Here is a 26,216-nt window from a genome sequence, read left to right on the forward strand (position 1 = left end):
CGTACATGTTGCGCGCAATGTTTCGCCAAGGGGCTGATGCGCAATGAACCTCGTGCTGCATCTTCCAAGATCGCGTAGGGCAACTTGGTAAGATGTGCCAAGCTCACGAGGATGACTTGCGCAGATTGACTTTGGAAGTTAGCAAAGCCCCGTCGAGATACATTACAACCACGAACTGCGTCGCAAATGCCAATGCCGCGGAGTCCGCGCGAGAGAGTTTGTGACTTCCTACAGCATTCTTGGCGGACGTTAGTCTCATGCAATGCCTTCGTATCAGCACTATAGACAAGGTGCTGAGTCGCTAGGCCCGTATTCTGAGCATTAGCCACTGGTATCGAGTGCACAAGAGACGGCAGAGAAAGCTGCTAATGCGTGACTGGTGAAGCTGTGCCTTGGTCGTCCGTGAAGATCTTCAGTCTCGTCTGTCAAACCAGGCGCGCGTCTGACTCGTTGCCGTGCACCAGATCCGTCCGTCGCCACAGGCGGCCCGGTGTGATGAGAGCTACGACATGGGAGTGTATAGTGCAATTGCATGAGCAAGAGAACAGCAGCGAATCCAGAGTCGATAATGATTTGCGCACATGTGCCACGTCCAATTATTGGCCGCCGCTGTGGCAGGTGACCATTGTTGTACACAAGTGCCACTGCAGATTTTGACAGCTGCGTGTGACAACGGGCCGATGCAAAGCAAGGTTGTCTTCTTTGGTACCACGACTCACAGGAGCTCTGCAAGGCGCTCTGTACCCATGCAACATGCGCGTCGATGCACGCGATCGCGCGCACGACTCTCGTGTGATGGAGACGACGACATGTGCTGAAGTCGCGACATCGCCATGCTGTAGTCTGCGAAGAATGGAATGGTAGCTCCTTCAGACGAGAAAGGTCCAGAAGCTCGGGTAGACGAATTCGTCTTCGAAGATGCGCTGCACCTGCTCCAAGATGAACTTCTCAATCTTGCCTACATTCTTCAGGACTTGCTTTCCACTTTCCGTTTCCCCCATCTCGCTTTCGATTCTGATGTCTTCGAGTAAAGTGCCTACCTTGCTCACCTTGGCAGCTTCTTCTGAAGAAGAGGGCTTTTCGTTGAGTGTGTCAAGAGTCTGTTCTCCTCCTACAAGAGCCTCTGCGTCTTCGGGACTCAGAAAGCATAGATGCGCTCGCTTCTTGATGTATGCCAGAATACCGACGCCATTGAATGTCAGACCTGTGATCCTCAGTTTTAAGGGGATCCCGACAAAGCTAGGCATTGGATAGTCCAGGAAAACATCGGCCGTCAAAGACAATTTGATGTCCCCAGCATAAGTCACATGGAAAACAACCTGAGTGTCTTCCGGGCTCATCTCTGGGTGATCATGCCGAAGCGGCAGCGGCGGTGCATCGGCGTCGTCGGATACGGCTGAGCCAGGCGCCGGCTCGCGGTATGCGTGGCCTTGCGAGGAAGTCGGAGTGGCCAAGGAGGGTGGCGAAGTTGAGCTGAACGAGTCCGCGTGGTGATGTTGGTATTGATGCTGAGGAGGCCCCTGGCTATTTGGGAAGCCGCCGCCTGCGACTGCAGCTAGGGGCGTCTGTGTCCCAGGTAGGCCGGCCGAGAGAGGCAAGTGGAAGTAGCCAAGATTCGAGGTCGCTCCGAGCACACCAGGAGTTGTTCCTCTCGCGAGCCCGGTTCTGCCTATGTGATCCAGCAGGTCTATTTCAGACTGACGTCGCGTGCCGTCTGCACCTCGCGCGTGCCGCGTTGTTGCTTGGCGAGGTTCAGTGAGAATACTGGCGTCCTGCTCGGCGGGCGCATCTAGAACCGATGCATCGTCATCTGTCTCGTAGAAGTCGGGCAGTGGATCACCGATATCCTTGAGGACGATCTCGGGGGGTGTCTTGCCAAACTCGAACCCATGAACAGCAACCGATCGGATCAGTTTAGGGAGCGCTATGGACTGAAAGCGTTCGTGGATGAACTCTCTGATGGTTTCGGCCAGCGCTTCACCATCCGGTCCGCCAGTGAGAGCCTCCCAATTGATTTCAATTGACATCGGAAAGTGTTGGTGCGAGGGGCCGGGGCAGAAGTGTGATGTGAGATAATGACGCTGATGTCGGTGTCATGTGAATCTTCTTGTTGTGGTGAGCGACACCGACGAATGTTCGTGAGGTCGGGAAGTGGCGGCTGTTGCAGGGAAGTCGTGCGCTCCATGACATCCGCCTTTCGCAGCATTTGCTCATCCTTTCCCATAGCATGCCACAACACGCCCATCCCAGCCGCGTAGATCACAAGACACTGCATTTATCATCGTCACACAAGCCACATTGGCGACGTATGTGTGCTGCGGAACTACCCAGCGATGGCCCGTAGCCGGGGACAAATCACTTATTGACTCGAGCCGCTACACCATGGATGAGACATGCAACAAACCCTGGTGCTTAGAGCTAATGCCACGCAAGCCACGCCGAGGTGGTGATGACAAACGACGAGCCAGGCCAGGATCATTGCGTGCAGCGGTGTTGTGGATCATGCGGATCATCAACTGCGGCCTGCAGCTTACCTCGAGGCCTATGAATGAACATGTACGAGCTCCCGTATCCGTTGTGCTATTTTCTGGGCCCATGCAATGCAGTTGAGTGAATGGAAAATTCACGGCGGAGACGGAACGTGTCGCACTGTGCTCGTTTGCACCATGCGCGCGCTGTTGCCGGCTTCGGTGGTCTGTCTGAGACCGGCGCGACGCTTGAATGAATGTACTGGATTCTACAGTTTTGGGGACTCATATGCAGACAACGATATATACGCAACGTTGCTGCCTCTCAGCCGTTCACTCATCATGGTATATAGCAAAAAGGATATCTTGACAGAGGGAAGTCTTGCCTAGTCGTAGCACCCCGTCGTGAGACGCCATTATATCCTCAACCCAGCCCAAAAGCATTCCAAACACCCCACCCCTCTAGCCACGAACTCCAAGACATCGACAATGCAGTGTGCTGTTGCCATCCAGTGTGAATATGTGAAAGTAGAAGACTGTATTTGCCATGTCAACTTTTGCTGCGTGAGGCCAGAGCGAAGGAGGACGGACATACACTTGGTCATCCACCACCACATTTATGACACTTGGAGTGATGCACTACCGTCCTCGGCGTTGACACACCACAGGGACCTCGTCTTGAGGCGGCGCAGGGTATTCGCTCAACGACTTTGTGCTTGCAGACAGTGTATTCGTGTGTGACTTGGGTGCACATGGTGGCTGTTTCTGATGGAGAAGTGCTAAGCGGAAGAATTAGCTGTATGTCAATTGATAACAGTGTCAAGTCGACGTACTAATGTGCCCGGGCGTGAAGAGGGATATGAGTGATACCAAGCGTCATGCGGTAGGGTGAAGTCGCAGGTCGGGTTATGGATGTCGAGACGGGAAAGGCGCAAAGGACAGCCGATGGGAGCGTGGTAATGATTTATACTGAGTCGGGTCGCAAACAAATTCCATCACGACAGGTTCTGTACGACGGAAAAAATGCTGGGTTTGAGGGATGGGGATGCTTTCATGGCCGACAGCCGCTGCTGTCCGTCTGGTATGCTGTGATGCAAGGAGCAGGTGTCAAAGATGCCACGCGATGGCAAGCATACCTTCTGCAAGTACCCATCTCTTGTGGCTACGCAACGACGTTGTCTTCTGCTCGCATTGACTGGCGTCCAGATTGCGAGGGGAAATGCTGGTCCCATCTGTAAGCTCAAGGCCCGGTTGTTTTGTGCCCACTGAGGTGCGCAGGGTATCCCTGAAGAGCTTATTCGGAGACGCCTCTGCAGTCCGGCCGGAGCCTTGACAAGACCAAGCCCCAGAGTGTGAGCAGGAGGACATCGAGACGGCCGAGTCGATGATGAAACGGCACGCGGCTGCGTCTTCCGCTGAGGCTGAGTCTCCGTCCACGCCCTCCGTTTCGCCCTCTGCGACGACGCCGCCCGCCGTGGTCTACGCTATGCACGCACGGTATGCCAGTATTGGGCCTTTTCTCGAGCCAAGGAAAATGCACAGCGTCCAAGCGCAAGCGCTCGCCTACCTGCATGGTGCGTCGGCATCGTTTTGCCTGTGGAAACAAACTCGTCGCGTTTCCCTCCGCCGCTGACTCTCGGCCTGCTGAAACTCGACGAGCCCGCGCTGGTCTTGGTCGACGTTTGGCCCTCGTCAGACGTGGCTCGTTTGCCCTGCGGAGGGAGTGGCAGCGCTGCAGTCTGCCCGCGCCAAACACGGCAGCACACCGCAACATCGTCCCACGCGTGTCGCGCACCCGGCAGTGACAGCCGTTGACAGCGCGGTCGCACAGCATTATTCGAGGCCCCACCGCAAGGTCGCGAGAGCTGTCGCCGTCACGCTGAGGCGGGCCTGCGACCAACGTGCGAGTAGCGCTGCGAGCACAGCGCACTTGTTGTCCTGCAGGCATCCACCGCAATTGCGCTCGCAGCACCCTCCATCCGGCTTCCGCGTCCTGTTGTTGGTGTTGTTGTGCGACGCAATGGACTACGCAACAATCCAGGCCGCAGCGGCACCACGCTCATCTCAGCATCGCCATCGCCATTGTGGTCAGCAGGATAGCATGGCCGCTTTGGTGACGACAACCGGAATCGGCTGGAGAAGATCTGCCGATCCGGCCCACGCTAGACAGCATATCCGTCGACACTGAGAGCGTCGCCGTCTGACAGAGGCATGAGGCTCAATTCTCCAGCCTCCTCGATTTGGCGGCCAAAACACCGAGCTTCGTTCGGCGACCTGTTGCAAAGTATGGACCATGCGAACGCCCGGCAGGAACGCAGCTGATATCGCATCGAAAGCATCAAAGCGGCACTCTCGGCTGTTGGCAGCTCACCAGTGGCACGACCGCGGCGGGACCGCCGAACGGAGCGTCGAAGGGCAGCTGACAGCCGCCTCTTTCCTCAGCGTGCCTGGACCCAGCAGCAGCGGAATTCCGCACTCTGTGTCCCACGCTCACGTCCACGCCCGATTTGCCATGAAGCTATTCAACACACTTTCGTGAAGTGCTTACGGCTGCGGTCGGCAGGAGGCACCTCCGCCGTCGACATTGCCTCAGTCGCTACCCTCGCACCTGCTGTACAAGAGCCCTCAAAATATTCGACAGCCGCGGCATGCTCGCCCACGTCATGCCGTCCATCACCTCAAAGCGTCACCACGAGTCAGCACCTCGATCCAGAGCGCGAACAACAAGACCTGTCTGAATGGAGCTCACCCCGGACCACGCTAGGTTCTCCGCAGAATTGACCTACACCACAAAGGTGTGCCGAGGATAGCCAACCAGTTACGACCTCTGCCAGGCGACGATACACTTCACCTAAGCATTATTCCCGAAGCCTAAGCACATCTACCCGACCTGTTCTCGTGAAAAATGACCTGGAGCTGCGGAAGGCTTCGTCAACGTGACACCTTGCATCGTGCAATGCGCTTGCGATCGCTCGTAATCATCATACTGATTTTGATCTACGTGCAATGTAGAAGGAGGTATAAAGGTAGGTGCCTGAGTCCAGACTCTTGCGATCATTCTTTCCTTACGAGCATCATCATACCGGTCAAAGCAGCAAGACATACATTTCACGACGACAAAACAACTAAGCGCATACAACAACCATCATGGCTTCGGAACGACGAGACTCCAACTTTCTCAGCCTCGCTCCAATGAGCTACTCCAACTGGGTCGCGCCAGCTGCATCGCCGCCAACACCGTCAAGCGCCAAGGAGGGTGATGCCAGAGCTCCATCTCCTACAGATGCGATCGAAGCAGTCAAGAAGACTCAACGCTCCGCAAGCGAATCCAGCACCACGAGCGGGTTCCTGCGACTTGGCCATGTGGACAAAGAAGAGTGAACAGTAGTAGTGTGAAATCATATCATACCTTCAATGTCTGACCTGATAACACGATCTCTGGCGGCGTAACGGATGTTTTGCGGATCAATGGGATGACCGCTCACGAGACCAACGACCTATGACCAATAACATTACCGACGGACCTACGCCCGATCTGTGTTTCCTGAAACAGTGCGATGCGATTGAGACTGAAAGCCCTGCGTGGCGCAACGGAAATGAAAGTGGGACAAATGAACGGCAGCGCGCTAGCAAAGTCACGATGTTGACTGTTCCATGGGATAGCCGAACCAGATTCGGCAATTACATACTTCACTTCAACTGCTGTATGAGAAAAAGGTTCAACAACCAATTGGATTCGTGCTCGTCACACTCCTTCATCCCGCTCTCATCATTCAATGCGTATGCGAATCGCTCCAGTGTCACTTCCTTTCATCAGTTACAACGTCCGTAAGGTGTGGGACTCAGACGACGTAGGAGGAGCAAGTCTGGAGGCATGAAATGTGCCTTTCAACGAACACCAGTATCTCATACTCTCAATCGTAGCTGCTTTGCAGCAATTTCATTAAAGTGCTAGAACTACTGCTCCTCTAGTAAGCCACCATCTGTGGGTATCCTGCCAGCTCACGATCGAAGTTCTTGTGCTGGCTGATGGCGTAGAAGTAGGCGTCGACAAAATCCACAGCGCCCTTTGCCATCGAGATCGTCTCCTTGAAGCTGTTTGGCTGCACCTTGGCAGCGGTCACAACACCATAGCTGTCGGTGACCGCATCGCTAGTGGAGAACTCAACACCCGGCAGCTCGCAAGCATCGCGAACAAAGTCGACTGCCTCCCCCACAGCGCCGATAGCTTTGAGATGAGCAAAAGCCTCGCGGACCCAGTGGAGAGCACGACCGTTCTTGCGAAGAGTGGCGACGGAATCGGCACCGCCTGGTACGAAGACACTGTCGAACATGGTCGATCGCATGCCCTCAAGGTGGTGGTCAGGCTGCACACCCTTGCTGTTATCCTTGCTCTCGCCGGCGGCGTAGATTGCCGAGCGTCTTGGGCCAATGGTGAACGGAAGCGCCTTCGCTGCCTTCACTGCTGCGACGATGCCGTTGTACACAGTCTTGTCAAAACCATCGGCGATAATGATAGCGATGCGTCGCGACTCGATCGTGGGCGTCTTGCCAGGGAACTCTGTCTGGCTGATGTGGATGGTCTTCTTGCCATGATTCTCGCGACCTGCCTTTTGTGGTACCGTGCCTCCCACGAGTGCAGCAACGTTTTGTGCCAGCGTGAGGTCAATGTCTGCTAGACGTTGGGACATGCGCTCGTAGACAATTGGATCCTCGCAATGGTCAAGCTCGAAGCCAAGGGAAGCTTCAAGGTGTACCTGTTCTGGCTTTGATAGCGAGTTGTAGAAGAGCTGTGCTTGTTTGAAATGCTCCTGGAACTTCTTGGATCGCAGACGAGCCTTGATGCCCTCAACCTTAGCAGGGTAGTCGATGTATGGAGCAGGCTGTCCGTCCTTTGCGGCAGGTGGCACAGCTTCATATCTGTTTGGCCAGTAATTCACGGTGCCCTTGGTGATGGTGTGTCGCATTGCGCCATCCCTGTTGTTGTTCATGACTGGACAACCCGAGATGGGTCTGTTGATGGGCAGCTCCTGGAAGTTTATCCCGAGTCTGCTCAGCTGAGTGTCCTGGTAAGAGAAGTTGCGGCCCTGGAGCAGAGGATCGTCTGAGAAGCCAATTCCTGGAACTACATGCCCTGTGCAAAAGGCCACCTGCTCAGTCTGGGTGAAGTATTCATCTGGGTTGCGGTTGAGCTCAAGCTCGCCGACGTACTCGACAGGCACCTGATCTTCGGGCCAGATCTTTGTGGCATCAAGGATGTCAAAGTCAAATTTGTCCTCTTCGCCTTCGGGGATGACTTGGACACCAAAGTCCCACTTGGGATAGGCACCATTCTCAATTGCCTCCCATAGGTCTTTGCGGTGAAAGTCTGGATCCTGACCCGCCAGCTTCAATGCCTCGTCCCACACAAAGCTGTGAACACCGAGATGTGGAGTCCAGTGGAACTTGACGAAAAATCGCTCTCCCTTCGCGTTGTCAAGAGTGTAGGTGTTGACTCCGAACCCCTGCATCATACGGTATGATCGTGGAATAGAACGATCGGACTGGGTCCACATAAACATGTGCGTGGCCTCAGTGTGCATGAATTGAAAGTCCCAGAAGTTGTTGTGGGCGGATTGCGCCTGAGGCACCTCGTTGTGAGGCTCTGGCTTGCCTGCGTGGATCGCATCGGGAAACTTCACCGCGTCTATGCGTCGTCAGTCAATCTGCCAAGGCTGGCTGCGGGGAGGCATGTCTCACCTTGAATGAAGAAGACGGGAATGTTGTTTCCTACAACATCCCAATTGCCCTCTGGTGTGTAGTGCTTGATGGCGAAGCCACGCACATCGCGAACAGTGTCCGCAGAACCTCGGCTTCCTAATACAGTCGAGAAGCGCAGGAAGGTGGGCGTGGTGCGGGAGGTGTCTGTGAGGACCTTGGCTGAAGTGTACTTTTCCAAGCTCGTGTGCATCTTGAAGGTACCAAAGGCACCTGCTCCGCGGGCGTGGACAACGCGTTCAGGAATACGCTCGTGATCGAAACGATTGATCTTCTCTCTGGCCGCGTGATCCTCCATCAACATAGGACCAGTCTTGTTCTCGGAATGGACTTTGAGCCAGTCATCTGCCATTGCTTAGAGGCGAGGTTAACGGGCGATGGAAGGGTTGGTCACGTACCGGTGGTGTGCTGGCGAACGCCGTAGTCTGTGGTGATGCGATTCTGTTCGTCAAACACATTCTTCGTGTTCTTCTCGAGGTCGGCGACCTTGGCGTTGGAAGCGCCATTGACGGTCTGCTGGAGCTTCTCCAGGCCTGCTGTCACCGTCTGCTTTGCGGTCGACATGTTTGCGTCGATGTGAGTGGTGGCGAAGATGGGGTTGAAGGAGAGTGGTGAGCGTGGGTGATTGCCCAGACGTTGATATACCTACCTGGCGTTGGGACTTGTCATCTATGACAGCAGGAGCGAGCTGCCCAAGCTGCCGCCACTGCCCGACGCGCTGATGGCGATGTATGCAAGCGTGACGCTCGGCAGTAACAAAGACGTTGCTGTCCTTGTTCGGCGTGGGGCACACACTGACGTATCGAAGGCGACAAAAAGCTGTGCGAAGCGCAGATGCACTTTGCGCCCCAATCAGCGGCGCGATGATTAGCAGGCCCTCACGTCACATCGACGACAGCCGTTTCGTCTTTCGGTCACCACCAGCGAGCACGACCGCGTGCGCAATTATGGAGTCGCTTCGTCCATTCTCTTTGTAGCTCCAACCGTTTCTCCGCGCTCTCAGCCGTTCCATTTGCAGACGATGGTCCCTGCAACGGCTTGAGGGTGCCGAGGAAAGCGTGTGCGGGACTGGCCCTGTCGATTTTCAGAGCGTTGCGTCGCGCCGAGACTCAATGCAGTGCCGTCCATTGTACGGAGGATAGACGTTGGCGAGCTTGAACCGACAAGTCTGGATAAGGAAGCGGTACAGTACACGTGTTGGTGAAGAGATCGTGCACGCGACTGTCGTCTTTTCCAAAGTCAAAAAGGCCACCTCTAGCCGGTTCAAGCCTAGCGGGATTTGAACACCGGAGCCATGACCGCTTCGCTCTCGTTTGTCGTGCGCTTCCTTCTCAATGACCACCTTGTAACAGTCGCCTGCTCGCTGTCGAGGGGCGCGATGAGATCTTGCAAGCTGTCACTGCGCCGAAAGAACTCTAGCGATCGCTCAGGAGACTCCAGCAACGCATACAACATCAACCCCGCAACGTAGGTCGACGATTACGTCTGGCGAGGCAGCCTTGACCTTCACCTCTCCTACAAGCATTTCCATTTCATCAATAGCCCCTCCTCTTCGCACTACAAATGGGCCTCAGAATGGACGATCTACACGCCCCTACTGTGGGCTCTGGTCCGACGTCGCAAGCAGCTTCTAGTTCGCAAGGCGCGAAGAAGTCCTTCCAGGAGCTCATCACACAAAAGCAGAATCTCGAGGCTGAACTATCGGCTCTGGGTTCAGTTCTCGACTCTGTGAGTAAAGTAGCGCGCGACTGGACTGCCGAAGCTGACAAGAAGCTAGCATGGTGTGAACATGACGACTCCCCTCACCACGCCCGATGGCTTTCCGCGATCAGACATCGATGTTGCACAGATTCGCACGACGAGAGCTAGGATCATACGGCTGAAGAATGACCACAAGACTGTGATGAAGAGCCTAGAGGAGGCCGTGCATGAGCAGTTTGCCGCAGGGAAGACACCGGAGGCGATACCAGTGCAAGCTTCTGGCAGCGCAACAACCAGGGCAGCGCCAGTCGTGGAGCCTCCCTTTGCCCGGGTCAACGCAGTAGTGCCTTCAAGTCCGGCAGAACAAGCTGGCATGAAAGTCGGCGACAAAGTGACCAAGTTCGGATGGGCGACGTGGACAAACCATGAGCGGCTGGCAAAGGTCGCGGAGATTGTGCAACAGAATGAGAACGTACGTTGGACACTCACGCGGGTTCAGCGATCTAAGCTGACATGACATAGCGCGCAATTCTGGTCAAGGTACTAAGGGAGGGCGAAGGGGCTATATCACAGAGCCACGAAATGCAGCTCACACCACGCCGAGACTGGGGAGGGCGAGGTATGCTCGGCTGCCACCTCGTGCCACTGTGAATAGAGAGCTCGTGGAGACAGTATGTCGAGAGATGAGTGACGTTCAGGCCGTATTGTATGAGTATAGACACACCTAATGGTCTGGACAGACCCTCACGCAGCTGCGCCGCCAAAAGACAGTGCTGTGACATAGTAGATGGCCGCAATCAAAGGCGATTTGCAGTTGCACAGCATGTTCAGCAGGCATCTCTCAGGCATTTCGAGGAACTACATCGCCATTGAGGTCAGATCACATGAGACGCGCGTTTCTCGCGATCTACCGGGTGGTCACGGTCGCGTCGCGTCGCGTAGAAATCATCGGATGGACGTGATGTCGATTTTGACTTCTCGCGTGAAGTGCTTGCCGAGGCCAACCCCAACATAAATTCACAGTTGTGCAGTCGAAGTAATCCCAAAACAAACATCAACACGCGCTCGAACGTACACGCGCTCGAACGTGCACGCACGCGACAGCAGTCGAGTCTGCGGCATTTCCATGCAGGTCGCACAGCTCGAGGCCCGTTTCAGCTGTCCGCCTGCAGCAGAGACTTTGAGCCGGGGTGCTCGTCAAAGCTACCCATTGGTCGAAGCTACCATGAAACGCATGCTGCATCGGTCGCTGCACGCGGGCCCAGCCTCGTTGCCGACCTCCGCCATACATCACGTCCGGTCCGCTCGACTTTCGCGATATGGTCGTGTCTTTGTGTGTTGAGGATCACCCTGCGCTGCATGATAGTCCAGCACTTTCAGTCGGCCTCGACCAACAGCGCTGTTATTGTGACTCACAGCTCATGCATCCGGCCAGCAGCACAGATCACAGCATGCGAGTGCCGTGGAGTGGCAGGGACGGTGAAAACCTAGCCATCGCGATGCCTCCGACTTCCAAGATCCTCCTTTGCATTCGTCCATCGGGTACCTTTCTAGTCGCAAACGAAATCGCAGCCTGATTTGGAGTCGAAAGCGGCCTCATGATCTTCTTCGTTCACGATGGATTGCAAGCAGGACAAACGCAGAGCGTGTGCCCTGGCTAGCAAGCCCTCGACCGCATTTTCGACCGTCTCTTCCGCTGCATCTGCCACGTCAGCTGGAACATCGCGCAGTGGAGGTAGCAGGCTCTTGTTTGGAGAGATCGATACTAGCAGCGATAGGTGTACGTATGCTCACCACCCATTGCTCAAGTCTGGGAGCCTAACGCAGGTACTTGGCAGCTATCGAGAGCTACGCATCGGTCTGCAGCTTTGTTCTGTGCGACAGCAGCACGTTTCTCAAGTTCTGGCTGGAAGACAAATGCCGCGAGAGACTTCTCTCCTTCATGCCCAAGCGCGATCTGGCAAGTCTGCGACTGGCCTGTCATGACTTCAGCGTACGAGCAGCGCCAGCGCTGTTCTCCGATCTTCAAATTACTTTCAAGACAAATACATTTACCAAGCCTTCGAAGCTGGCCGCATTGGACCGGCTTGGATTCTTCGTCAAAAAGCTCCAGTTTAATATGCCGCATACGGTGGATACCTTTCTCCCTCCCTTGGTGGACCCAGACTCGGGGGCTGAGCTCAGCTTCACATACACGCCACAGATTCAGGCCGAAGGAAGCAGGGCCCCCAGATATGGAGACGCAGGCACCACCGAGATCCTTACTCGACAGTACCCCGCCCTCTTTCATGCTGCTACAAATGTTGCGGCCTTCGTTCGCGCCATGTCTGCGTTCGTCAACCTTGAGCATCTAGGCATCAGCTGTCCTGGCTATGATGCTTCCCAGAGGTACCGAAAGAGTATCGTCGACTATGCCCTGATATCGTTACGAATTGCCGTTGAGAAGAATTCGCTCAACGCTTTGGACTCGCTCTCCATAAGTCCAATTCATCCTGGTGGTCTCTTATCACTTTCTCCCTTGCTGGGAATGGGTGCATCGCCGCGATCGGCAAGTCGATGGGCGCGCATTCGCAAATTGAGCATAGATGCAGTGCATTTGTCGCATGCCGGTGGCTGCTACGAGCCGGACCAACTCAAGCTGCTCCAGACATACCTCCGCAATTACCAAAGTCGGCTGGAGACATTTCGGTTCCGATGGATCGGCCAGAGAGGGCACTTGCCTGTCCATCGACCATCTGCACCGGAGCTATCCCCACATCAGCGACATCCAGCGATGTTGAGTCAAACGAATGCGCCAAAGCGTTTACGACCGTTACGATTCATGAACCTGCAAATCATAGAGATGGAGAACATCTCGGCAGCTGCTAGCGACATTAGTGATTTCCTTGCCAGTCACAAGGCGACAGTCAAAGAGCTTCGCTTTGAGGGCATTGACCTCACGCAGGGGACGTGGGATGACGCGCTCGCGCCCATGACCAAACGCTCGCGACGAGTGCCCAGGAACGACGTTGCTGATATTCCAATCATGCTATCGCCAAGCGCAGGTGCAACAACGTTCGGAGGCCAAGCAGGCAGTGTTGAGGTCGAGCATCGGGATGACGGAGGCCACAAGAGTATTCGCATGTCGAAGTGGCTCCTCTCCAAAAGGAAGACGGCGAATGTCCCGAAGAAATTGAGGGACGGGTTACTTGGTTGCGAAGAGCAGCTGAAGAAGGTCTTGCGAGGAAGCGCCTTCCCGTGGGGATGACTTACGAGACACAATGATGAACACGACGATATGCCTTGATGACAGAGCCACTTGCTGCTCATGTGGTAGATACCCAGCAGATAACGACTACTGTATACCGTAGTTTTGCCCAGCCTTGACCCTAGTCTCGGGCAATGCCAAAGTAATCAGCGACGACAGGGTTCCAGCGCACAGACAGTAATGACGCCGCCAACTCAGCAGCTTCCCGCATTCAGGTGAATTCCATGGGCCTTATAGGAGTAATCCCCGACCACCAAAGACAGTGACAAGACGATATACGAGCTGGGCGATGGTGGCGTTCAATGGCGTCGATGTCGCAGCTCATTGTGCAACTTGCTGACTGTTCGCAGCGCCATTCAACAAGTTGATGAACGCAGAGTACAGAGCACGCAACGACAGCCTCGAGGAGCGTGATAATGAGCAGTGGAGCACCATCTCAGCAAGTGCAACTGCCCACCGGCTCCCCAGCGGTGTCTAATGCGCTCCGCTTCCAGCAGTCTGTGCCAAGTGCACGCCTCTCACAGAAGTCGATCTGGGACGCGGCCGAAATTAATAGATCTACCCCCGTGGTGGACCCGAACACCGACGACGTCACCTCTTGGAGTCGCGTAAGACTCGCCGCCTACACTCATCTGTGGTATACGACATGTGGTAGCAGCAAAGATTGCGAAAGGTGTTCACAAAGGCGTGAAAACGAACTGTCAGACAGGATTCCGCATCTTGGGTAACTCCTCGAGCCTCAGCTCCGTACCAGGAAGCATGCATCACGTTCATCGACGACTTCTTGCCTAAAGCGCTTGCTTAAAACCCCTGCTGCCACGACATACCATGTCTAGCAGTGCGACTAGCTCACCCACAACTGACAGTGCACCACTGAAAAGACCCAACACTTCCACCATACGAACACCACGCCCCTTATCCAAGCAGAAAAGCGCAACGAATGAAGTGAAACATTCCGCGAAAACGTCTGCGCTCAATGGCTAGCGACCCTCGGAGGAATCTTACTGCTGCCGAAAGAGAGCACGCCGCCTATAAGCCCATCCTCGATGTCGATCAGCAGCAGACCGTGTGCCAACGACGCCGACATGTGGTGTCGCGTCCATTAGGGCGATCCTAATGGCTTCATTCCCGGGCAGGTCATCAAACCCCTCTCGCTTGAAGGACTTGCAAGCGCAGTGAGCGGCGAAGCAGGAGGCCAAGCGCAAATACAAGAATCGTAGTACATCCTTTCCTCTCTTCCTCTTCTTCTTCTTCATTCATTCTCTACGAACCGAAACGACAGCAGCCGTTCTTGCTTTCACACGCTCTTTTACCCGCGCCTCACCCCAGTCACTCTTTCGAGTAAAACCCGCAAGCCAAATCAACCAAAACCCAAACACACACACGAAAGCAAGAATGCGTTTCTCAACCTTCGCTGTCGGCGCGTTCGCCGCGTCTGTCTTCGCTGCTCCAGCTCCTCTCGAGGAGAAGCGCCAACTCGGCAGCGTCGTCGGCCTCCTCAACCCTCTCCTCGGCCAAGTGACCGCCATCACCGGCGCCATCAACGCCACCGCCAACGTCGCCGTCCTCGGTGTCAACGCCACCGTCGCTGTCAACCTCACCGAGGTGACCGACACCATCGTCAAGGAGGTTGACGGTCTCGTCCAGCTCGTCGACACCGTCCTCGAGACCACTGAGGGTCTCACCAACCTCACCAACGTCGGTGGTGTCCTCCAAATCGTCAACGGTCTTCTCTCTGGTATCCCAGTCATCTCCACCGTCACTGGTGTCGCTCGCACTCTCCCAATCGTCGGCAACGTCCTCCCAGCCAAGCGCCAAATCGACATCTCCGTCAACGCTGACCTCGATGGTGTTGCTGACCTCGTCTCCTCTCTCGTTGCTGAGATCACCGCCACCATTGAGAACGCCACCAAGGTTGTCCCAGGTCGTAAGTCACACCCATATTCATTCCAATGCATTAACATATACTAACATCCCCTCGCAGTCGACCTGAGCGTCTCCCTCAACGGCCTCACTGCCTCCCTCAACAACCTCCTCGATGCCGTCGAGGACCTCGTCAACGGTGTCCTCGGTGTTGTCAGCAGCATCCTCAAGGCCCTCCCAATCACCAACATCCTCAACCTCAAGATCGAGATCTAAGCTGTTCTCCGCAGAACTCTTGTTTCATCCTCAGCGTCTCTTAATAACACAAACAAAGACGAAAGGGCAGGACGACAGCGATGCAGGACTTTGTCGCATGCTAGAAGCATGACTTTCATCAGCCCCTTTCGTTTAGAGAGAGCACGGCGTGCTTGATGCATGGCAAAGAACAAACACAGGATCTAAGGGGAACCTTTTGAGATACGGCCAACAATGATGGGATGTCCTTTTGCATAAGTCGGTTGGCGCATGGTACAATCGGCCCCAACCAGCAAAGCTACAATTCTGTTGTACATATAATCGCGAGCACAGTAATGTCGTTTTAGCCGGGTTTTTCATAGAACAGCCTTTTTCGTGTTCGTAAATCCGGAACAGAGAGCATTACGATAATGATTGTTTACCTTATTTTGGACTTCTCACCAACAGATTGTTGGAAAGTTCTGTCATTGGAGACTTTTGTGAGTGCGTTTTTTGCGGCTTGTTCGCGACCGGCTTCATTGGTGAGACAGCCTGTTTTGCCCGCAGTCAGCTTATCCCGGAGAGCATTCCGGATTTTGCAACATCGCCGATATTCCCTACAACAACAGTATTTTGAGGACAGGATTGTTCATGATAGCATGATCGCTGAGGGACATTGAGCTGCGCTCCTATATCAGTATCTGACACGAATTGGACCACGCCCATGTTGTGTTTCTTCGTGGCTCTCTGGCCTGTTACGCTGTGGCCGGGTCTGATGACATTTGTCAGCTTTTCCGCTGTCGTTGGCTTAGTCTTCACGAAGCGCCACAGCACTTTCATTCCACCGCGGCATTCTGCTAGCACCTTTGTGCAAGAGCGCAGGGAGCTGACAAGGCAAGCAATATGCCACGCTCCCGCTTCTATTGCGCCTCTAGCCCTGCATTGGCTCTTCGGCAACATAATGCAGATATGCCCCGAGCAACTTGATGCCCTCGATGTAGTTTCGACGATCAAGCTTCTCGTTGATGGAATGCGCGGCATCGGTGGAGCTGCCCATGGGTAAGAGCAGCACGTTCTTCCCGGTGGCCTGTTCGAATGTCAAAGTGACGGGGATGCTGCCACCTTCTCGCGTGAGGTCGGGTTTGGTGTGCCACACGTCTTCAACAGCCTTGGCAGCAGCAGTAAAGTTCCAGTGTTTAGGCGATGCGACCCACCACTTGCCAGCATGCTGCAGGTAGCAGTTGATCTTGTTCTTGGAGTTCAGGGACTTGAAGACCTTGTCCACGTGGGCATAGACGAGCTTGTCGACGTCCTCTGGCTCCATGTTCGGTACAGTGCGGATGGAGAACTTTCCTGTCACCTTGGCGGGGATAACGGTCTTCGCGCCAGGAGCTGAGAAGGCGCCTTCAACACCATGCAGCGAAAGGGAGGGGTATCTCCATCGCCCCATCAACGTACGCTCCTTATCAGGGAAGATGCCAGTCTTGCTTCCCAGCGATTCGTACAGGTTGTCCATGGTAAATGCGATGTTTGTGTACAGGCTTTCTTCCTCTTTCGTGAGCGGAGCGACAAGCTCCTTGATACCCTCGATCTGAATGTTACCATCTGTGTCCACGAGACTTCCCATGACGCGTACCAGGTCGGTCATGGGTTCTTGTGCTGTGCCTCCGAACACTCCAGAGTGAAGATCCTGACCAGGCCCGCTGATTTCGATGGAGTAGTAGCTGCAGCCTCGCAGGCCATAGGTCAAGCAAGGCTTCTCGGTCCCCAACCAGTAGTTGTCCGAGATGCAGACAGCGTCGGCGTCCTCGAAGAACTTGCCGGGCTTGCACTCGGCGATGATGAAATCGTCCAGACCTTCTGACCCATACTCTTCCATGCCTTCGAAACACATGAGCAGGTTGACAGGGAATTCAATCCCGGCCTTTTTATGTGACTCGATGACATTCAACCAGCCCAAGACTGGTCCCTTGTCGTCTGTGCTGCCACGACCATACATTCTGCCCTTGTCATCGACGCTGAGCTCGAAGGGCTCCGTGGCCCACCCGTCGGACAAGTTCGCCGGCTGCACATCGTAGTGTCCATAGACGAGGATGGTCCTTTTGCTGGGGTCCTTCTGCGCTGGGTAGCGGCCGATGATGGCTGGTGGGAGCGTCAGGTGCTCCTTGTGTGGCTGTGGTCCCAGTTCGCGAGCTTCCATGTGTGCTCCAAGCCCTTCCAACTGCTCCTTGAGCCAATGGCCCATCTTGATGACATCGGGTCGGCGTTCTTCTTCGGCGGAGATAGACGGAATGGCGACGGCCTTGCGAAGCCGATCGATGAAGGGCTCTGCCAGCGAGTCCACCGTTTGGTAGAAGTTCTGCAGCTGCGGCGCCATGTTGGGTGACGGTGTTTGGCGGTAGATGTACGGCCACTCGGCGGTGATGTTTTTATATCGTCGTGCGAGATGGCGAGGTGTATTCCAAAGGCTTCGTGCAGATGAAGACCAGACGGGTCGCAGAGCAGCAGCGAACATGAGAGAATTGACCACGCGCGCTGGCCTGGTGGGGGTCGAAAGACAGCATGCCACCTTCCTCTTCGCGTGCGAATCCCTGCAGCCGCCGAAAGCTTGACTTCAGCCGCGCCTGCCCGACGCTTCGAGCACGCGCCTTGCTCCCGATTGGATCACCATTTCGAGATATCGGAAAGGGGCAAACACTTCGACTTCGTCAATTTCACCGAACGGCCTTGCGAGTGAGCGAGCGGAGCACGACGATGGCGCGGTGATGCCACTCCTCAACCCTTTCTTCCGCCTTCCGGGACGTCTCTGGCCGAGGAGGAGAGCGCGTCGAACGCGAATGGCCACCCAAACCATCATCATTATTGTTGTACTCCTGGTCGTGGTTCCGCTGTACACCATCTACAAACCGCGTAGATCCGTGATCCAATACTTTCAGAATCGCTTTCCAGAGGTCCTGTTCCAGGTCCAGACAGAGAAGAAGATTATAGCTCTCACCATAGATGATGCTCCAAGTCCATACACCAGCGAGATACTCGACATCCTCAAAACAAATGACGCATCGGCCACGTTCTTCGTCATTGGAGGTCAAGTCCCTGGAAATGAGCAGCTCCTGGCCGAGGTGGTGGCTGCAGGAAACGAGCTTGGTAACCACGCCATGCACGACGAGCCGAGTATCCAGTTGCCAAGCCACGTTCTAGAGGACGAAATTCACCGGGTCGACGGCTACATCAATGCAGCATATCAGACTGCTGGCAAAGATAGACCCGAGTTGCAGCTTTTCCGGCCTGGCTCTGGTTTCTTCAGTCGGCGAATTCTGGATGTCGCCACTATGGCAGGCTACAAGACCATTCTGGGTAGCATCTATCCCCACGATCCTTTCATAAGCTTCTGGAGGCTGAACGCCTGGCACATTCTGAGCATGATGCGCCCTGGAGCTGTAATCATCTGTCACGATAGAAGATCTTGGACAGTGCCGATGCTGAGGAAAGTACTGCCGGCGATGAAGCGAAAAGGCTACCAGATCGTCTCCGTCTCTCAACTCTTATCTTTGACGAAAGACGGATGAAGATTGATGATGCAGGCGTGGCAAACTATTCCTATTGACCGACTACCGGCCCATATCAGGTTGTCCGGTGCTATCTGTCACGGCGCCGTCAACGACCAATTCCTGTCCAGTCACGTATCCTGCTTCGTCAGAGCAGAGGTACAACGCCGCATTCGCAATATCCCAAATAGTGCCCATCTTTCCTGTTGGCGACTGCTTGTCTCGGACTTTCCGATACCCTTCTTGATCGCCTCCAGCGTACTTGTCAGCTAGCACAGCCACAAGGGGACTGTTGATCAGGCCAGGGACGACGGTGTTCAGCCGCACTTTACCCCCAGTCCGCTGAGCATATATCACCGCCGTGGTTTTGGTGAACTGAATGATGGCTGCCTTTGTTGCCGCGTATGCCACTTGAGGCTTGCCAATATATCGAAGTCCCGCGATAGAAGATACGTTCAGCACGACTCCTCCTGTCTCCTGCTTCTCCATGATTGGCAGCACAAGGTGGCACATTAGGTATACAGACTTCAGATTCACGTCTGTCTGCGCATCCCAGATCGCTTCAGAAAGCTCTGCTGGCCCACCTGGTTCGGACTTGCCGACATTATTCACGAGGACGTCGATTCGGCCGTGCTTCTGTATGCATGCTTGTACGAAGGCTTCACAGGCCGACTTCTTCGTCACATCCTAGTTCTGTAGTCAGGATCTCTCCTAAATGCAAGGATGTTACTAAGAGCGTACTGTGGACTCTTGAAAGACATCTACGGCCTGGCCACTCTGCTCTCTCGCGGGATGATTCTTCACTTCGTCCTCGGCGTTGATTTTGTCTCGAGCTTGGTTTGCTGCGTCGAGATTGATATCGCATCCAAAGACGGTGGCGCCTTGGCGTGCCATGACAGCTGCCCTGGTTGTTGTGAGCTTCGTTCAATGCACAGTGCAGGAAGATATGCATGCTATTACATCGCTGTTCCATTGCCATACCCCTCACCCACTGCGCCAATACCGGTGAGAATGACGATTTTCCCACTGTAATCGAAAATTGGCATCTTGAAGCGTTCTGTCTAACACCGGGTATGAATGAGTGCACGCGCAAATACAGAGCTCATTCTCAATGTGAAAGCCAATTGTTCTACCAATGGACGCATGACGTGGGATCGGCCAGCTCGGGCACTGTGCAGGGAGCGACATCGGCACGACTTCGAAGGCATGCTACTGAGTTCAAATACCCACGACGTGATCACCCAGTCATCCATCGAATAATTACAATCGAATATACTTTTGAAGTCACTGATTCACCAAAGAATACATCAATCCTTCCTTGCAGACATTTTGACGTCCAAATTGCATGCCTTGAAACCTCCACCCCAGCCAGCTTCGCCAACTTGCACTGGTGCCATCTAGTACCTCGTCAGCACACATCATAACCAGACCACGCAACATGAGAAGCGAAAGAACTTACCTCGAAACTCCTCACCAAAGTCGCCACCAGCTTCTTCATTTCGATTCTCGCCAAATGTTGCCCAATACACATTCTTCTGCCCCAACTGAACCCCATACTCGCACGATCCATATCTCTTCGCGTCTGCTCATCAATATTCAGCCACCTCTCAGGTCTAAAAGTCTCAGCATCGGCGCCGAAAACGGCTTTAGAGCGCGTGACATCCCAATCGGAAACTGCAACATCAGTGCCGGCTGGGATGAAAGTATCGCAGATCGTGACGCCGCCTAAGGGAGAGGACGTGATGGTTCTTTCGTTGATATTGGGATTGACCGTAAAGCGTCTGGAAAAAAGTACAGGTTAGTTTTTGATTACAGATCTGCGAATGATTTCCATGTACATACAGTGTTTCTCGAAGTAGAGCGTCCAAGTAAGGCAGTTTCTCAACGTCAGCGAATTGTACTGGAACGAAGGGGTCCAAACCAGCTGCCAGGATTTCCCGTTCTAATTTACGAAAGATCGGCAGGTTGCTGAGGGCGTAGGATAATGCCAGCGAAGTTGTGAGAGCTACCGTGTCAGAGCCAGCATGAATCGTTGAAATCGTCAATGCGACTACATCGTGAGGCCTGATCACATCTGGAGCTTCCTGACTAGCAGCGAGGTACCGGCCAAGGAGATCCCTTCCAGTAGCATTCTTGTCTGCCGCTTTCCGTTGCTGGATCCGAGTTATGGCCATTTGCGCCAAGGTGGTAGAAGTCTTTTGGAATTTTTGCATCAGCCAGTTCTTATAGAATAGGGCTTCGAGATTTGGCGCCAGTGCCCAGTGTCTCCAGTGAGCGAAGCGCTTCTGGCTGCTGACGAAGACATTGTCGAGATCAGTGCCGGCTTTAAGGAAACCGCGTGTCTCGCTGAAAGCAAGGGTGGTAAGCGTGTCGAAAGACCACAGACTGAGCCATCTGTTTAAGGAGATAGTGGAGCTCAATTTCAAGCGAAGTTGTTCGAGCAGGATGCTGATGGTTTCGTCGATTTGGTCTTCTTGCTTGAGCCAGGTGCTTGCCGAGAAGCCGGCCGAGATGTGCCTTTTGATTCCAGTAACACGCTTTTCATCTCGAGTTGTGATCAGAGTTGCTAGTTCTTGACCATTGGCAAGTACCGTCATCGGACTATACGAGTCTGCCTGTTACGACCCCATGAGCCTGCAGTCGTCCGGGAGATGTCACACGTAGTCGCTGTCTTACCTTTGGATAGACGTATGAAGTGCCATAGATGTCGGCGATGGCATCAGGGCTAGCAAATGAGACCCGGTTTGGCCCAGTACGGACAACAGGGCCGTATCTGCTATGGAGTTCCGCGACGACGTCCATGTAGTACTCGCCTCGGAACACGCGCCATGCTGCCCATAGATCCGTGAGTGAAGCTAGGCGTGGTCCTGGTATATGTCGCAAAGCGTAATAGCGACTGAAAAGGGCGATGCTAATAGCCACAAGGACGCTGAGCCCAGCTATTGTAGGAAGAGGCGGGAGAGTGCTCATAGTCACCAATTGCAGCGCCAATGGTATTCAGGTTTCGTCGATGCGTAGCAGTCGAAGGAAGTGCTGTGCCCGCCTGATGATAATATATCACTCGCAGCCATGATGTCTCGCTGCCGATCCGCATCCTTCCACATGGCCGCCGCACCGCCAGACCCGGTCAGCTTGATGATCCTGCTGCAGAACGGTAACCTTACACGTAGTTCTACGCCTTAGAGGTTAGTTCGACCTCGGCTTGCAAAGTCCATTGGACATGAATAATAGCGGCGAGCGCATCCTTGTCTACACTTCTGGTGCCGAGCGCAGTGCAGGTAGGGCTGGAGCTAGAGCCAGCTGTGAAGAGTGCGCACATACACATATGTATGTGAGGTGTTCTTCCGTTGGGACATCGCTTGACGATCAGCAGTACGCCTTACCTGGTCGTGCAAAGTCTATTAGCCGTGAGCAGCAGCAAGCGCATCCTTCTCTGCACTTCAGTTGCCAAGCTGAGGGCAAAGACGCAGGTGGGAGCGAGATGAGTTCGCAGAGATGTATGCGACATCATCTTGTTTTGGAATATGATGCACCGCAAGATCTGAGTGAAAGTGATATCGACGCTTCCGCAGGCAAGAGTGTGAAGTCGTGATCCTCCAGTTTGCTGACGCATGCCTAAACTGCCGCGCGCGACCCCACTTCTTCTTCGCCTGCGATTCTCGGCGGAGGGCTGGACGTTGGCAAGAGTCATCATCGTGAGTAGTGAGTAGTCACTGCAGTTTCGACGCATACCTTATCGTTTGCAAGGCCATCATCGTCGCAATCATCAAAAATGATAACAGGTCTTGCCCACGTCAACCTGCTGGTGCCAGCCGACACTCTGCATCACGCCGAGGAGTTCTATGGCACAACGCTCGGGCTAACCCCAAGACCTGTGCCACAGCTGCAAAAGGGATCGCTGGCTTGGTACGGATACAAGAAGAGAGCAAATACGTGTCATTCTCGCTAATTGCAGAATCCAGGTTTGATATTGGTTCTTCAGGCCAACAAGTCCATATCGCTCTCGATAAAAACAATTCCAATTCCACCAAGTCTTCGCGCCACCCATGCTTCAAGATCGAATCTCCAGACGCCTTGCTTCAATTGCGGCAACGGATTTGGGAACACCACGAGAGAGGAGGTGACTCTGCCCCTCAGGAAGCCGACCGACCGGGAGAAGTAAATAGCGGGTCTCAGGGTGCCGAATACCCTTCGCGATTCTTTGCGCGTGACTATGCGGGCAATAGATTGGAGTTCAGTCTGTAGTAGCAAATCGGGCCAATGTGCTGTCTCTCGCGTCATGTCGATTTCGGATAGCTCAATCTATTCCCTACAACCCGATCGCGTCCACTTTGTTGTTCACGCCTGCTGTGCTGCCGGAAGCTTCCATGTAATTCAGTACTTGTTGATTGTCCAGATACTCCCGTAGCAGGAGGATCTGCTTTCCGGCCGTTATCGTGAATGCCATGACGACGGAATTCGTATAGACTTTGCCGTCCTGATTTGACGACACGACTTCCAGTTCGGCCATAACCTGCACGCCCTCGGCGATGATGTTGAAGGCTTTGAGCGAGTACTGCGAAAACTGGCCGATCATCTGCGTGGCCAGGGGTATGCGCTTGTGAGCGGGCAGGAAGCCTCCCCAGGACACATTGTCCTGGCCCATCACCCACCAGCCGGCATTGTCGGCAAACATCGAAGGCAGCGCATCGAATTTCTGGCTGTCGAGGGCGTTGATGAAGTTTTGCGCCACAGCCTTGCTCTGTCGCGACACACTATCCATGCTGACCACGAATCCCTCGGAGCAGTAGAGTTCGCTGGAAGGCAGCCGTCAACGAACTCAGGCAGAAACCGCGGTGGCGTGGGCTGGAGCGCAGTCCGATCGGGTTCGCGGGTCCGTGGAAAACTGATGAGACACTTTCTGGACAACAAGGAACTACAGAACTGCTGGGAACTGGAGCGGCGTGACTTTTTCTGTTGCGACTTTGGCTTGGCTACTGCCCTTTCCAAGACATTCTGTCTGGGCAAGCCGTCTTAGCAGTCCGAAAACAACAACAGACAGCTGACAGCTCGCGGCCAAGCAGGCGGTCTGCGCAACATGGGCGACCGCAAGGGCGCGTACGGCGGCGCGTCGAATGGCCCGAGCGACACCTCCTTCCGCCGCACCTGGGACCGCAGTGAGTATGAAGCCAAAGCGCGCGAACGCGACGCCAAGGTCAAGGAGGAGGGCAAGGCGCGGTATGAAGCTGCGCTAGAAGGCAAGAAATATCACCGTCGCGCCTCGACGCCCACCGACACGAAAGAGACCGAGGCGCGTCAGCAGCGCTTGAATGTCGCTGAGCAGGTCGGTAAGACTACTCTCGTTGCTGCAGGAGCAGGACAGGGCAAGCGCGGCAAAGGAGCCGGATTCTACTGCGATGCCTGCGACTTGACATTCAAAGACAACCTGCAGTGGGTGGAGCATTTGAATAGTAAGCAGCATCTGATCGCGACTGGAGAGACTGGAGAGGTCAAGAGGGCTACGTTGGAAGACGTGGAGGAAAGATTCGAGTATCTGAAGAGGAAGATGGAAGAAGAGAGAGTGCACGATCAGACCGATTTGCAGACGAGGATCAAGACCACGGCCGAGCAACTGGAGAAAGAGCGAGAAGAGAAGAGACGCAAGCGGAACGAGAAGCGGCGCAAGACGAAGGACGGCAAAGGCCATGAAGAGATACGGGTAGAGAACGATGGTATTATCTGTTGAACGATCGAATGCCTGAGCATGTCCTGCTTTGAGTTCAGGAACGAGGCCTGCCTGACAACTACGTCCTTGGTGCCGCGACTTCTGCCTGACGTTGGTCAATCGTTCTATATCGACCCGGTCGACAGCGGGAGCACGCTCGAATTGATTGAATCTTCCCTCACTCGCCCCTCTAGGGATGAGACAAGACAGGCATATCCATTCCTGGTATACTGAGATGCACCGGGAACAGCTCATATCGTGCCAAGAACACGCGTAAAGCTTGCGCAACAATCGAATATCCTGAGTCGTCATGCTTGAACAGATGCCATCGAACGAGGTCGTAGGTGCGCCATTTTTGACATGGCTGGCAGAGCCAGGTGCGAAGAGCAGAGAATGAGCTTTCGTACCGCCACCGCCTCCAAGCACGTCTTTCCCAGAATTCATACAGCGAAATACCCCCTCAAACGTGGTTGTAGGGACTACTGAACAGCACAATCCAACTGGAATAAATTGGGCCTCGATTTGGCTCTGCGAAGACATGCCCCTCTCTGCTTGTTCGCCTGGTCATGGCCACCATTGTGCCCCAGGGATATGTCTGAGATATGGATGTCTTCCGGCGATGACTTGGCCATGTCACGAGACACGCGACATAACCGCGTGATCGCTTGAGGGAGCACAGGCGACCGCGTCAGCGCGGCTGGGTGGACGTGATGAGGGGTAAGCTTATGAGGAGTCGGCATTACCGACGAGTTCCTTGGACAGTCTTACAGTAGTCGCAAGCCATAGGCCAGACGGCTACGTGCTACAATAAGCTATACTATCAAGTAGCCGCCACAAGACATAGTGAACAAGATTCCTTCTCCTACCCTCAAACAGCATTTTGGTTGTGTACAGTGGGCTTCTAGCAGCTCAACCGCGACCGATGGCATCAATGAACACAAGCACGAAGGGTTTCCTGGACCTTCCGCCAGAAATTCGCGACCTCATCTACCAATACGCAACTGAAGAAACATTGCCATGGCCAGAGAGCTTCACAGAAAAATACAGCGACATTCCGAAGCCATGCCACCTCGCCTCACTTCAACAAGTATGGGAGCTTGAAGGACACACGATAGACCCTCTCCTCGTCAACTATCCCTCAAACCCTCCATGTCCCACCTGGCTCTCCCTCCTTCGATGCTGCAGGACAACTCGCTCCGACATTAAACACTTGTTCCCTCTCACAGATCCCACTTCTCCAATATCCCCCAGATGTAACCCCGACCACGCCACAGCCCACCTTACCTTCACCTTGACCTCCACGACCTCAACGATAACCTGGCTCAGCCTTCGTTGCCATCCCCTTCACCTCAAAACCTTGCACATCAAACTCCATCTTTCCGATCTCTGGGCCGCGGATCTGACCTCAGGACACCCACAAACCGAAAACAGAATCATTCATGCTCTATTTCTCCTTCTTCGACAATTCTTCACCTTTGGCCCACATCTATCTCGGGAAGCAGAAATTCTCACCCCGCTGCGACTGAAAACCGTAGTCTTATCTCTCGAGGCAGGGCCCCACAGCGAGGAATCATGCAGAAATACAGATCAGCTGTTACAGAGATTTCTCTTCAGTGAAGGTCATGCGAATCAGCAAATGGCGACGATCGCAGGCGTGTTGGTGATCTGGTTGCAACGGTTTGCGAGTAGCGGGTTAC

At 54.4% G+C, this 26,216-nt stretch overlaps 13 protein-coding genes across 13 annotated transcripts; 7 read left to right on the plus strand and 6 right to left on the minus strand.

The window, feature by feature from the left end:
- Positions 1-869: 869 nt before the first annotated feature.
- Positions 870-2,027, minus strand: CKM354_000594500 (ERMES complex subunit MDM12; the record flags this gene model as incomplete). The annotated part of the gene is made up of 1 exon (XM_044801238.1): positions 870-2,027. One exon carries the CDS (start codon positions 2,025-2,027, stop codon positions 870-872), a length of 1,158 nt encoding a protein of 385 aa, XP_044657173.1.
- A 3,588-nt stretch (positions 2,028-5,615) lies between these two features.
- On the plus strand, positions 5,616-5,849 carry CKM354_000594600 (uncharacterized protein; the record flags this gene model as incomplete). The annotated part of the gene is made up of 1 exon (XM_044801239.1): positions 5,616-5,849. The coding sequence occupies one exon, from the start codon at positions 5,616-5,618 to the stop codon at positions 5,847-5,849; it is 234 nt and encodes a 77-aa protein (XP_044657174.1).
- Positions 5,850-6,436: 587 nt separating this feature from the next.
- Positions 6,437-8,789, minus strand: CKM354_000594700 (uncharacterized protein; the record flags this gene model as incomplete). The annotated part of the gene is made up of 3 exons (XM_044801240.1): positions 6,437-8,154; positions 8,208-8,570; positions 8,624-8,789. The coding sequence occupies 3 exons, from the start codon at positions 8,787-8,789 to the stop codon at positions 6,437-6,439; spliced, it is 2,247 nt and encodes a 748-aa protein (XP_044657175.1).
- Positions 8,790-9,788: 999 nt separating this feature from the next.
- On the plus strand, positions 9,789-10,577 carry CKM354_000594800 (uncharacterized protein; the record flags this gene model as incomplete). Its single annotated transcript, XM_044801241.1, has 3 exons — positions 9,789-9,953; positions 10,003-10,398; positions 10,449-10,577. The coding sequence occupies 3 exons, from the start codon at positions 9,789-9,791 to the stop codon at positions 10,575-10,577; spliced, it is 690 nt and encodes a 229-aa protein (XP_044657176.1).
- A 966-nt stretch (positions 10,578-11,543) lies between these two features.
- On the plus strand, positions 11,544-13,173 carry CKM354_000594900 (uncharacterized protein; the record flags this gene model as incomplete). The annotated part of the gene is made up of 2 exons (XM_044801242.1): positions 11,544-11,706; positions 11,765-13,173. The coding sequence occupies 2 exons, from the start codon at positions 11,544-11,546 to the stop codon at positions 13,171-13,173; spliced, it is 1,572 nt and encodes a 523-aa protein (XP_044657177.1).
- Positions 13,174-14,568: 1,395 nt separating this feature from the next.
- CKM354_000595000 (uncharacterized protein) lies at positions 14,569-15,312 on the plus strand (the record flags this gene model as incomplete). Its single annotated transcript, XM_044801243.1, has 2 exons — positions 14,569-15,100; positions 15,158-15,312. 2 exons carry the CDS (start codon positions 14,569-14,571, stop codon positions 15,310-15,312), a joined length of 687 nt encoding a protein of 228 aa, XP_044657178.1.
- An 889-nt stretch (positions 15,313-16,201) lies between these two features.
- Positions 16,202-17,647, minus strand: CKM354_000595100 (metallodipeptidase; the record flags this gene model as incomplete). The annotated part of the gene is made up of 1 exon (XM_044801244.1): positions 16,202-17,647. One exon carries the CDS (start codon positions 17,645-17,647, stop codon positions 16,202-16,204), a length of 1,446 nt encoding a protein of 481 aa, XP_044657179.1.
- Positions 17,648-18,035: 388 nt separating this feature from the next.
- CKM354_000595200 (uncharacterized protein) lies at positions 18,036-18,836 on the plus strand (the record flags this gene model as incomplete). The annotated part of the gene is made up of 1 exon (XM_044801245.1): positions 18,036-18,836. The coding sequence occupies one exon, from the start codon at positions 18,036-18,038 to the stop codon at positions 18,834-18,836; it is 801 nt and encodes a 266-aa protein (XP_044657180.1).
- A 42-nt stretch (positions 18,837-18,878) lies between these two features.
- CKM354_000595300 (uncharacterized protein) lies at positions 18,879-19,861 on the minus strand (the record flags this gene model as incomplete). Its single annotated transcript, XM_044801246.1, has 3 exons — positions 18,879-19,502; positions 19,557-19,719; positions 19,776-19,861. 3 exons carry the CDS (start codon positions 19,859-19,861, stop codon positions 18,879-18,881), a joined length of 873 nt encoding a protein of 290 aa, XP_044657181.1.
- Positions 19,862-20,122: 261 nt separating this feature from the next.
- On the minus strand, positions 20,123-21,785 carry CKM354_000595400 (uncharacterized protein; the record flags this gene model as incomplete). Its single annotated transcript, XM_044801247.1, has 4 exons — positions 20,123-20,212; positions 20,275-20,596; positions 20,658-21,430; positions 21,492-21,785. The coding sequence occupies 4 exons, from the start codon at positions 21,783-21,785 to the stop codon at positions 20,123-20,125; spliced, it is 1,479 nt and encodes a 492-aa protein (XP_044657182.1).
- Positions 21,786-22,587: 802 nt separating this feature from the next.
- On the plus strand, positions 22,588-23,060 carry CKM354_000595500 (uncharacterized protein; the record flags this gene model as incomplete). Its single annotated transcript, XM_044801248.1, has 2 exons — positions 22,588-22,721; positions 22,778-23,060. The coding sequence occupies 2 exons, from the start codon at positions 22,588-22,590 to the stop codon at positions 23,058-23,060; spliced, it is 417 nt and encodes a 138-aa protein (XP_044657183.1).
- Positions 23,061-23,124: 64 nt separating this feature from the next.
- On the minus strand, positions 23,125-23,577 carry CKM354_000595600 (uncharacterized protein; the record flags this gene model as incomplete). Its single annotated transcript, XM_044801249.1, has 1 exon — positions 23,125-23,577. The coding sequence occupies one exon, from the start codon at positions 23,575-23,577 to the stop codon at positions 23,125-23,127; it is 453 nt and encodes a 150-aa protein (XP_044657184.1).
- A 315-nt stretch (positions 23,578-23,892) lies between these two features.
- CKM354_000595700 (U4/U6-U5 snRNP complex subunit SNU23) lies at positions 23,893-24,540 on the plus strand (the record flags this gene model as incomplete). Its single annotated transcript, XM_044801250.1, has 1 exon — positions 23,893-24,540. The coding sequence occupies one exon, from the start codon at positions 23,893-23,895 to the stop codon at positions 24,538-24,540; it is 648 nt and encodes a 215-aa protein (XP_044657185.1).
- Between the last annotated feature and the right edge of the window lie 1,676 nt (positions 24,541-26,216).

This window comes from Cercospora kikuchii (genome assembly GCF_019650295.1).
Source record: "Cercospora kikuchii DNA, contig_00003, whole genome shotgun sequence".
NCBI classification, from domain to species: domain Eukaryota; kingdom Fungi; phylum Ascomycota; class Dothideomycetes; order Mycosphaerellales; family Mycosphaerellaceae; genus Cercospora; species Cercospora kikuchii.